The sequence below is a fragment of the Cariama cristata genome, unplaced genomic scaffold (genome assembly GCF_000690535.1).
Source record: "Cariama cristata isolate BGI_N322 unplaced genomic scaffold, ASM69053v1 scaffold29373, whole genome shotgun sequence".
In the NCBI taxonomy this organism is placed as follows: Eukaryota; Metazoa; Chordata; class Aves; order Cariamiformes; family Cariamidae; genus Cariama; species Cariama cristata.
This window is the reverse complement of record NW_009607441.1, coordinates 33991-45298: the sequence shown is the minus strand read 5'-3', so window position 1 is coordinate 45298 and position 11308 is coordinate 33991. Positions and strand designations below refer to the sequence as shown.

At 40.3% G+C, this 11308-nt stretch overlaps 1 protein-coding gene across 1 annotated transcript in view; it reads left to right on the top strand.

Annotated features, from left to right (window-relative positions):
- TTN (titin) overlaps nucleotides 1-11308 on the top strand; it is a gene marked incomplete at its 5' end in the record, with an annotated part of 110854 nt that overhangs the window by 82965 nt on the left and 16581 nt on the right. Inside the window, 17 exons of the mRNA XM_009696706.1 lie at nucleotides 138-434; nucleotides 538-1125; nucleotides 1227-1529; nucleotides 1678-1974; nucleotides 2429-2716; nucleotides 2804-3103; nucleotides 3196-3498; nucleotides 3669-3974; nucleotides 4085-5851; nucleotides 5946-6242; nucleotides 6808-7095; nucleotides 7189-7488; nucleotides 7567-9633; nucleotides 9718-10020; nucleotides 10099-10404; nucleotides 10499-10789; nucleotides 10910-11209. Of these exons, the coding sequence (XP_009695008.1) occupies nucleotides 138-434; nucleotides 538-1125; nucleotides 1227-1529; nucleotides 1678-1974; nucleotides 2429-2716; nucleotides 2804-3103; nucleotides 3196-3498; nucleotides 3669-3974; nucleotides 4085-5851; nucleotides 5946-6242; nucleotides 6808-7095; nucleotides 7189-7488; nucleotides 7567-9633; nucleotides 9718-10020; nucleotides 10099-10404; nucleotides 10499-10789; nucleotides 10910-11209 (8601 nt within the window). The remainder of the gene's footprint in view (nucleotides 1-137; nucleotides 435-537; nucleotides 1126-1226; nucleotides 1530-1677; nucleotides 1975-2428; nucleotides 2717-2803; nucleotides 3104-3195; nucleotides 3499-3668; nucleotides 3975-4084; nucleotides 5852-5945; nucleotides 6243-6807; nucleotides 7096-7188; nucleotides 7489-7566; nucleotides 9634-9717; nucleotides 10021-10098; nucleotides 10405-10498; nucleotides 10790-10909; nucleotides 11210-11308) is intronic.

Genomic DNA, 11308 nt, shown 5'->3' with positions numbered 1-11308 from the left:
TTTTACTTAATATGTTTCTAATACACAAATTAATTTTAAAACACATTTTCTTAATCCAGGTGGCATTTCTGTGTAATTGCTAATATAAAAAGTAAATACTTGCTATCTTGTATAATCTGTTGCACCTCTTTTCTCAGAAAAACCCAGCCCACCAGAAAAACTTGGAGTAACAAATGTCACAAAGGACAGTGTGTCTCTTTCATGGCTAAAACCAGAACATGATGGTGGCAGCAGAATTGTAAGCTACCTCATTGAAGCTCTTGAGAAAGGACAGCAAAAATGGGTTAAGTGTGCAGTTGTAAAGGCAACTCATCATGTTGTCCATGGTCTTAAGGAGAATGTTGACTACTTCTTCAGGGTGTCTGCGGAAAACCAAGCTGGTTTAAGTGATCCTAAGGAACTACTGCTCCCTGTTACAATTAAAGAACAACTAGGTATGCTTCCTGACATGAGGCAAAAGTTGATACACATTAAACTGGATTCATATTTTAAAAGAGAGAGCATTTTCTAATGGTTTGAAAATGTCTTCTTTTTCAGAATCTCCTGAGATTGACATGAAGGTTTTCCCTCACAACACTGTATATATTCGAGCGGGATCAAACCTGAAAGTTGAAATTCCGGTTTCTGGAAAACCAGTGCCAAAGGTGACATTGTCTAGAGATGGTGTTCCACTGAAACCTACCATGAGATTCCACACAGAAACCACTGCAGAAAGTCTCATCATTAACCTTAAAGAAAGTGTGGCTGCTGATGCTGGCAGATATGACATTACTGCTGCCAACTCAAGTGGCACCACAAAATCATTTATTAATATTGTTGTGCTGGATAGACCAGGTCCTCCTGTTGGTCCTGTTGTCCTTAGCGATATCACTGAAGAGAATGTAACACTTAGATGGCAGCCACCAGCTTATGATGGTGGAAGTCAAGTTACCAACTATATTGTACTGAAGAGAGAAACAAGTACTGCTGCTTGGTCTGAAGTATCTGCAACTGTTGCTAGAACTGTCATCAAAGTTATGAAGCTTACAACAGGAGAAGAATACCAATTCCGCATCAAAGCTGAGAACCGCTTTGGCATCAGTGATCACATAGACTCACAATGTGTGGTTGTCAAGCTTCCTTACAGTGAGTAATATGCTTCTCACGCTATAGGTCAATGTTTTAATGCCCTGATGTTGAAAATACAATTTTGTTAAACAATTATTCATTTCTTTTGCTATCATCAGCTACCCCTGGCCCTCCTTCCACACCATGGGTCACGAATGTCACCCGAGAGAGTATTACTGTTGGATGGCATGAACCAGTCACTAATGGTGGCAGTGCAGTCATTGGATACCACCTGGAAATGAAAGACAGGAATAGCATATTATGGCAGAAGGCTAACAAGACCCTCATTCGCACAACTCACTTCAAAGTCACCACTATCAGCGCTGGCCTTATCTATGAATTTAGAGTTTATGCAGAAAATGCAGCTGGCATTGGAAAAGCAAGCCATCCTTCTGACCCAGTCCTTGCAATTGATGCTTGTGGTATGTATTCCCTAGAAAATAAAGAAGCCCAACCATTTAAGTAGTGGGTTTTTTTTTTTTCTCCCCTGTGATATTTCATCCTGTGCAGTAAGTCAATATCCAAAACGGCTGTTATTCATTAGCAATACTCTTATGTTTCATACTGCAGAACCACCAAGAAACGTTCGCGTCTCAGATATTTCCAAGACTGCTATCACTCTGTCATGGCAGAAGCCAGCATTTGATGGTGGTAGCAAGATCACTGGATACATTGTAGAAAAACGTGATCTTCCGGATGGCAGATGGACAAAAGCTAGCTTCACCAATGTTATTGAGACTCAATTCACAGTATCTGGTCTGACACAGAATTCCCGGTATGAATTCCGGGTCTTTGCTAAGAATGCCGTTGGTTCTATTAGTAATCCTTCAGATGTTGTGGGTCCTATCACATGTGTTGATACATATGGTAAGTGTTTTGCAATGATATAAAGGTACCATTTCGTGATACTAGGAAGCTTAAAGCACATCTGTTTTGTAGAACCATAGTCTTTTAAATATGGAAGGCTAGTTTACAGTGATTGATTCAATAAGCTTGAATGACTGTGACCTATTTGAGTATGATTGTAATGAACATCTTTAGCTGAATCTTGATTTTTAAAGTCTTATGGTATCTTTATTCTTTGAGCAACAGAAGTCTGCCTGTGGCCAAAGTGGTTGTATTTATACATGTGGTTGCCTTTTCTTGGTAGGATTAGTTCTAACTTGTTCTAGGTTTATGATTTAAGTTATACATGTCATCTTTACTTTGATCTGTATTCATAAAATGTCTGTAACTATTAGCTTAAATAAAGTACTATTCTTTTTGGTTTCATTAAATACAAGTCTAAAATAAGTATATTTTAAACTTATTTTTTCTTAAGGTGCACCTGAAATCGATGTGCCACCAGAATATACAGAAGTGGTGAAATATAAAGCAGGAACTTCAGTTAAGCTAAAACTAGGCATCTCAGGCAAGCCTATACCCACAATTGAATGGTTCAAAAATAGCAACGAGGTACAAACCAGTGCACAAGTGTCTATTGAAAACACAACAGAATTTGCATCTATACTCATCAAGGATGCAACTCGACTCAACAGTGGCACCTATGAATTAAAACTGAAGAATGCCATGGGTTCAGCATCAGCCCATGTTAGAGTACAGATACTTGGTATGTCTTGAGATATGACTGTATTATACTATTAAACAATAATTCAGCAATAAATACTTAACATCTTCTTTCTTCTGCCTTCCACAGACAAGCCAGGACCCCCAAGTGGACCTATACAGTTTAAGACAGTCACTGCTGAAAAGATTACAATAATGTGGGACCCGCCAGCAGATGATGGTGGTGCACCTGTAACACACTATGTTGTTGAAAAGCGGGAGACAAGTCGGGTTGTATGGTCTTTAGTTTCTGAAAAACTGGAGGGGTGTATCATAACTACAACAAAACTCATCAAAGGAAATGAGTATGTGTTCCGTGTCCGTGGGGTGAACAAGTTTGGAGTTGGTGATTCACTGGAGTCTGAACCCGTTATAGCCAAAAATTCATTCGGTAAGAAACATAAAATAACTTATGCAACTGAATCATCTTGTTTATTATTTGTAAGTAGTACTGATCTACTGACATGTATTTTTTTTACTCAGTTACACCTGGACCACCTAGTGTACCAGAAGTCACAATGATAACCAAGAATTCTATGACTGTTGTCTGGAATAGGCCCACTGTTGATGGAGGCAGTGAAATATCAGGATATTTTCTTGAGAAGCGTGACAAGAAGAGTCTGAGTTGGTTCAAGGTTACTAAAGAAACCATTCGGGACACCAGACAGAAAGTAACAGGTCTGACTGAAAACAGCGAATATCATTTCCGAGTTTGTGCTGTCAATGCAGCTGGACAAGGTCCATTCTCTGAAGCTTCTGACTTCTACAAAGCTGCAGATCCTGTTGGTAAGATATAACGTGCAGTATTTCTAATTGGTTAGAAATCAATGGACAATGTGCAATTAGGATGCGATTGCACCAGTGTAACTCAGGGCAGATTTTTATTCCTCTTTATGATTAATTGTAAATATGGCTTCTGATTTATTTCTCCCCCCTCCCTAAACTATCACTTACAGATAAGCCAGGCTCACCAACAAAGCTGAAAGTTGTGGATACAACCAAGACATCTGTCACCCTTGGCTGGATTAAACCTGCTTATGATGGAGGAAGTCCAATTACCAGCTATGTAGTGGAGAAAAGGGAAGGTGAAGAGCAAGAATGGACTGTAGTCAGTATTAAGGGAGAAGTGAGAACAACAGAGTATGTTGTTTCCCACCTTCAGCCAAGTGTTAATTATTATTTCCGCGTGTCTGCTATAAATTGTGCTGGACAAGGAGAGCCTATTGAAATGATGGAACCCGTTCAAGCTAAAGATATTCTTGGTACTGTACTTTTCAGTGATTTATCATTTTTCTGTGTGTTTTTTTTTTTTCAAAGCATTTCTTATTTTACATTCCAAGTATGCATTATTAATTTTCACTGATTTCCACAGTGGCACCTGAGATTGATCTGGATGTTGCTCTCCGGACCTCTATTGTTGCTAAAGCAGGTGAAGATGTGCAAACAATGATTCCATTCAAAGGAAGACCTCCTCCAACAGTGACATGGAGAAAAGGTGACAAGAATCTTGGGACTGATGAAAGATATATCATCCAGAACACGGAATCATCTACACTACTTACTATTCCTCAAGTTACCCGAAATGATACAGGAAAATATGTTCTTACAATTGAAAATGGAGTTGGAGAAGCAAAATCATCATTTGTGAATGTAAAAGTGCTTGACACACCATCTGCCTGCCAGAAGCTGCAGCTTAAGCATGTTTCTCGTGGCACAGTTACACTGGTATGGGAGCCACCTCTCATTAATGGTGGTTCTGAAATAACAAATTATGTTGTTGAAAGAAGAGATGCTACAAAGAGGGCTTGGTCAACTGTAACAACAAAGTGCTCTCATACCACCTTTAAGCTAACTAACCTGTCAGAGAAGACTGCATTCTTCTTCCGTGTTCTTGCTGAAAATGAAATTGGACTGGGTGAACCTTGTGAGACATCTGAACCAGTGAAAGCTGCAGACATACCCGGACCTGTAAAAGACCTAGCCATGAAAGATTCTACAAAGACTTCTGTTAAATTGCAGTGGAGCAAACCTGACTATGATGGTGGTAGCATTATATCGGACTATGTTATTGAAAAGAAACTGCAGGAAGAAAAAGAATGGACATATGCAGGCACAAGCAAGAGCTGTGAATTTGAAGCTGAAAAACTTAAAGAGCTTTCTGTCATGGAATTCAGAGTCTTTGCTAAAAATGAAAAAGGCATGAGTGATGGTGTTACTGTTGGACCCATTACAGTGAAAGAATATATAATAACACCTGAAGCTGACCTTTCTGATATTCCAGGAGGTCAAATTGCAGTAAGAATTGGACATAACCTGCACATTGAATTGCCCTATAAAGGTAAACCTAAGCCATCAATGAGCTGGCTCAAGGACAACCTCCCTCTTAAAGAAACTGAACATCTTCGTTACAAGAAAACTGAAAACAAGATAAGCTTAAGCATCAAGAATGTGAAAAAGGAGCATGGTGGCAAATATACTTTAATTCTTGATAATGTAGTCTCCAGAAAAACATTCACAATCACTGTCATCACTCTTGGCCCTCCATCTAAGCCAAAAGGACCTTTAAGACTAGATGAAATCAAAGCAGATAGTGCAGTTTTGTCATGGGAAGCTCCTGAAGATGACGGGGGAGGAGAAATTACTGGCTACAGTATTGAGAAGAGAGAAACTTCACAAATGAACTGGAAGCTGGTGTGTTCGAGTGCTGCAAGAACAACTTTCAAAGTACCAAACCTTGTTAAAGACACTGAGTATCAGTTTAGAGTTCGTGCAGAAAACAGATACGGAGTGAGCCCACCTCTTGTCTCAGCAGATGTTGTGGCAAAGCATCAGTTTAGACCACCAGGTGCCCCGGGCAAGCCTGTTGTATACAACATAACTGCTGATGGAATGACCATATCTTGGGATGCTCCCATTTATGATGGCGGTTCAGAGATTATTGGATACCACGTTGAAAAGAAAGAAAGAAACAGTATTTTGTGGCAGAAGGTTAATGTTGCATTAATATCTAGCAGAGAATACAGGATTACCGGACTGCTTGAGGGCCTGGATTACCAGTTCCAAGTATATGCCGAAAACACTGCAGGTCTAAGCCGAGCTAGTGAGCCAAGCAAATTTACTTTGGCAGTCTCTCCAGTGGGTGAGTGAATGACCAATCACTCGTGCAAGAAAATTCTAGTCTTGTAGACTATGGTGAGCAGTAATAAAAATAATTTTTATTATTTTCCTTTCAGACCCACCTGGTACTCCTGATTACATTGATGTCACCAGGGAAACAGTCACCCTTAAATGGACCCCTCCACTGCGTGATGGAGGCAGTAAGATTGTGGCTTACAGCATTGAGAAACGGCAAGGCAGTGAAGATCGTTGGCTCAGATGTAACTTTACTGATGTCAGTGAATGCCAATACACAGTTACAGGCCTCAGTTCAGGTGACCGATACGAATTCAGAGTGCTTGCAAGAAATGCTGTTGGCACAATCAGCCCACCTTCACAGTCTTCAGGCTATATCATGACCAGAGATGAAAACAGTAAGAGCTATTTCTTAATATGCTTGTATTCGGGTACTGAAACCAGCTAGCTTCTGGCTGTATTGATGGGAAATAGGAGGCCAAGGGGTAAAGAACATGTGACTGAGGTCCTTCCAGTCAACTCAGAACATTTCCGTTTGTACTTAAAGGTGGGAGGGTCTAAATTAAAGACCCAAATCGGGCAGACATATGTAATCAATTGCTGAAAGGCATGGCAGTCTACATTTGTGTCAGATAAGCAGTAGCAGCAAAGTTGGAAAGAAATCATAAACTGCAATATCCTGATGCACTGAATAATTTAGAAATTAAAATGTGCCTCAGGTAGCTTGGCATACTGTAACAGCATATATTAGCAGTGTCTTTCACCTATTGTTAATATAATGCACTGTGTGCTTACAGGATAAATAAGTTTATAGTACATATAATAATGGCTTTTAAAAGAATGCCATTTTCTAGGTTAAAAAAAAAACTGTATATAACCATCTTTTATAATTAGTACATTAAAAACAGTATCAGGAAAAAATACTTAGCTATATGGGAATTGAATTATATTTTCCTTTTCTAGTTCCTCCAACCATTGAATTTGGCCCTGAGCACTTTGAAGGCCTTACTGTTAAAGCTGGAGAGAGCATTAGACTTAAAGCTCTAATCAAAGGACGTCCAGTACCTAAAGTGACATGGTTTAAGGATGGTAAGGAGATTGAGAAAATAATGAATATAGAAATAACTACAGCTATTGGATATAGCACAATCTTCATTAGAGACGCTACCCGGGATCATCGTGGAGTGTACACAGTAGAAGCCAAAAATGCATCAGGCACTAAACGAGAAGATATTACCTTCAGAGTACAAGGTATTGCACCAAACACCTTCAGCATGCTCTTTTTAAAATAGTACTTTATTCTAAGTGCCAGCAAATTATAATTCTGAACATTTAAAATTGCAGACACACCAGGAAAAGTGGGTGGACCAATACGATTCACAAACATTACTGGAGAAAAAGTCACCTTATGGTGGGAGCCTCCAGCTAATGATGGTTGCGCTGCTATTTCCCACTACGTAATTGAAAAACGTGAAACCAGCAGGATTGCTTGGGCATTAGTTGAAGATAAATGTGAAGCTTGCACCTACACAGCACTTAAATTAATTAAAGGCAATGAGTACCAGTTCCGTGTCTCTGCAGTGAACAAATTTGGAGTTGGCAGACCATTGGAGTCTGATCCAGTTACCGCACAAATACCTTACAGTAAGTTTCTACCTCATTCTGTAGAAATAACTGTGGAATTACCATCTTGTCTTTCTAACAACGTTTTTCTTTTTTTAGCTCTCCCTGATGCACCAGGAACTCCAGAGCCTACCAATGTAACAGAAGACAGTATCACACTCACATGGGCAAGACCAAAATCAGACGGCGGAAGTGAAATAAATGAGTATATTCTAGAAAGGAGAGAAAAGAAGAGCATGCGCTGGGTTAAAGTATCCAGTAAGAGGCCCATTACTGAGAACAGACACAGAGTAACTGGCCTTACTGAAGGCAATGAGTATGAGTTCCATGTCATGGCTGAAAACGCTGCAGGAGTTGGACCTCCAAGTGACGTTTCAAAGTTGATTAAATGTAGAGAACCAGTCAGCCCACCAAGTGCACCTAATATTGTAAAGGTGACAGATACATCGAAGAGTAGCGTAAGCTTAGAGTGGACCAAGCCAGTTTTTGATGGAGGCATGGAAATAATTGGGTACATCATTGAGATGTGCAAAGCTGATCTCGAAACATGGCAGAAAGTCAATGCAGAGACTGTTCTTGCTACTAAATACACCGTTGTTGATTTGGAGGCAGGAGAACACTATAAATTCAGAGTTAGTGCTGTCAATGGTGCTGGCAAAGGAGAAAGTTGTGAAGTTCCTGCTTCAGTCCAAACCGTGGACAGGCTTTCTGCACCTGAAATTGATATTGATGCAAACTTCAAGCAGACTCATATTGTAAGAGCAGGTGCAAGCATTCGTCTATTCATTGCCTTCTCTGGAAGACCTGTTCCTACTGCTGTGTGGTCCAAAGCAGATGCTAATCTTAGTTTGCGCGCTGACATTCAAACAACTGATTCATTCAGCACATTGACTGTGGAGGAATGCAACAGAAATGATGCTGGCAAGTATGTCTTTACTGTGGAAAACAACAGTGGAAGTAAGTCTATTGCATTTACTGTCAAGGTTTTGGACACACCTGGTCCACCAGGTCCTATTACATTTAAAGATGTGACTCGAGGATCTATTACTTTAATGTGGGATGCTCCTGTTTTAGATGGAGGTTCACGTGTGCATCACTACATTGTGGAAAAACGGGAAGCAAGCCGTCGTAGCTGGCAAGTGGTGAGTTCAAAATGCACTCGACAAATCTTTAAGGTCACTGATCTGGCAGAAGGTGTACCGTATTACTACCGAGTGTCAGCAGAAAATGAATATGGTGTAGGTGAACCCTGTGAATTAACAGAACCAGTTGTAGCCACAGAAGAACCTGCTCCACCAAAGAGACTAGATATTGTTGACACAACCAAATCTTCTGTAGTTTTAGCTTGGCTTAAACCTGATCATGATGGTGGTAGCCGTGTTACTGGATACCTTCTTGAAATGAAACAAAAAGGATCTGATTCCTGGATTGAAGCCGGACAAACCAAACAACTTACTTTCACTGTTGAAGGCCTTGTGGAGAACACTGAATACGAGTTCCGGGTCAAGGCAAAGAATGATGCTGGCTACAGCGAGCCAAGAGAAGCTTTCTCTTCTGTCATTATTAAGGAACCACAGATTGAACCAACAGCAGATCTCAGTGAAATAAGCAGACAGCTCATAACATGCAAAGCTGGAAGCACCTTTACTATTGATATACCAATCAGTGGGCGCCCAGCTCCAAAAGTGACATGGAAACTTGAGGAGATGAGGCTGAAGGAAACGGAGAGAGTGACCATCAAGACGACAAAAGACAGAACCACGCTGAGTGTAAAGGACAGTATGAGAGGTGACTCTGGTAAATACTACCTCACACTTGAAAACACTGCTGGTCTGAAAACATTTACTGTCACAGTGGTAGTCATAGGAAGGCCAGGTCCTGTCACTGGCCCAATTGAAATATCATCTGTCTCTGCTGAATCCTGTGTGCTGACCTGGAAAGAACCTGAAGATGATGGTGGCAGTGACATTACGAACTACATTGTAGAGAAACGTGAATCTGGCACAACAGCATGGCAGCTGGTAAATTCCAGTGTGAAACGTACACAGATCAAAGTCACTCATCTCACAAAATACCAGGAGTACAGTTTCCGAGTAAGCTCAGAAAACAGATTTGGTGTCAGCAAACCCCTTGAATCAAAACCAATAGTTGCTGAGCATCCATTCGGTAAGTGAAACACTTTTCAAAATTTTTTTTCCTCTGGCTATTTGTAATAACTAACATTTTCCTCCCCATCTTTTTTGTGTTTAGTCCCACCAAGCCCACCTTCAAGGCCAGAAGTCTATTCTGTGTCTGCAACTGCCATGGCCATTCGCTGGGAGGAACCCTATCATGATGGTGGCAGCAAAGTCATTGGATATTGGGTTGAAAAGAAGGAGCGCAACACCATCCTTTGGGTGAAAGAGAACAAAGTGCCATGCTGTGAATGCAACTACAAAGTCACGGGATTGGTGGAAGGCCTAGAATATCAATTCAGAACCTATGCTCTAAATGCTGCAGGTGTTAGCAAAGCTAGTGAGGCTTCCAGACCTGTCGTGGCTCAAAACCCAGTTGGTAAGTATTACTTTTAGAGTTATGTTGTTATTTAAGTCAAAATAGAATTGCATTTCTCATTTTCCTGTTTTATTCCAGATCCACCAGGAAGACCAGAAGTAACAGATGTCACCAGATCTACAGTGTCGCTGAGCTGGTCAGCACCCCTTTATGATGGTGGAAGCAAAATCATTGGATATATTATAGAGCGCAAACCATATAGCAAATCTGGTGATGGACGCTGGCTGAAATGCAATTACACCATTGTCTCAGAAAACTTTTTTACTGTGACAGCTCTCAGTGAAGATGAAGCATATGAATTCCGTGTACTAGCAAAGAATGCTGCTGGTGTGATTAGCAAAGGATCTGAATCAACTGGTGCTGTCATTTGCAAAGATGAATACTGTAAGAAATGTTCACTTTGAACACTTGAGAACATAATGTTCTGGTTTGAGTACTGTCATGTAATTTGTTTTTAATCTCTTTTTCCTTATGACAGCACCACCAAAGGCTGAACTCGATGCCAGACTGCAGGGAGAAGTTGTGACCATTAGGGCTGGATCAGATCTTGTTCTCGATGCGGCTGTTGGTGGGAAACCAGAACCAAAAGTCTTCTGGTCCAAAGGTGACAGGGAATTGGATCTATGTGAAAAGATATCTCTGCAATACACCAGCAAACGAGCCATTGCAATTATCAAGTTCTGTGACAGAAGTGATAGTGGAAAATATACCCTAACAGTTAAAAATGCCAGTGGGATGAAGCAAATTTCTGTTCTTGTCAAAGTGCTTGGTATGTATCTCATGATTAATATTCATACTTAGTATACTAAAAAATCTACATTCTTTTAAATAAGAGTGAGATGCTTTTCCTTAGCTGCTAATAACAATACTTATTTTCATCTCTACCCAGATTCACCAGGTCCATGCACAGGCAAAATCACAGTTAGCAGAGTAACAGAAGAGAAATGTACTCTGGCATGGAACATTCCTGAGGAAGATGGAGGTGCACAAATCACACACTATATCGTAGAAAGGCGCGAAACCAGCAGACTTCACTGGGTTATTGTTGAGGCTGAATGCCAGACGTTATCATATGTGGTAACAAAACTTATTAAAAATAATGAATACATCTTCCGTGTGAGAGCTGTCAACAAATATGGACCAGGTGTTCCACTTGAAACAGAACCTGTGATTGCCAAGAATGCTTTCAGTGAGTGTTACTACCTTCTATTCTGCATCTGAATTTGTGGAATATTTCTCATAGATAAACAATTTGTTAAATAATAATTTTTTTCATCTTTAAAAAAAA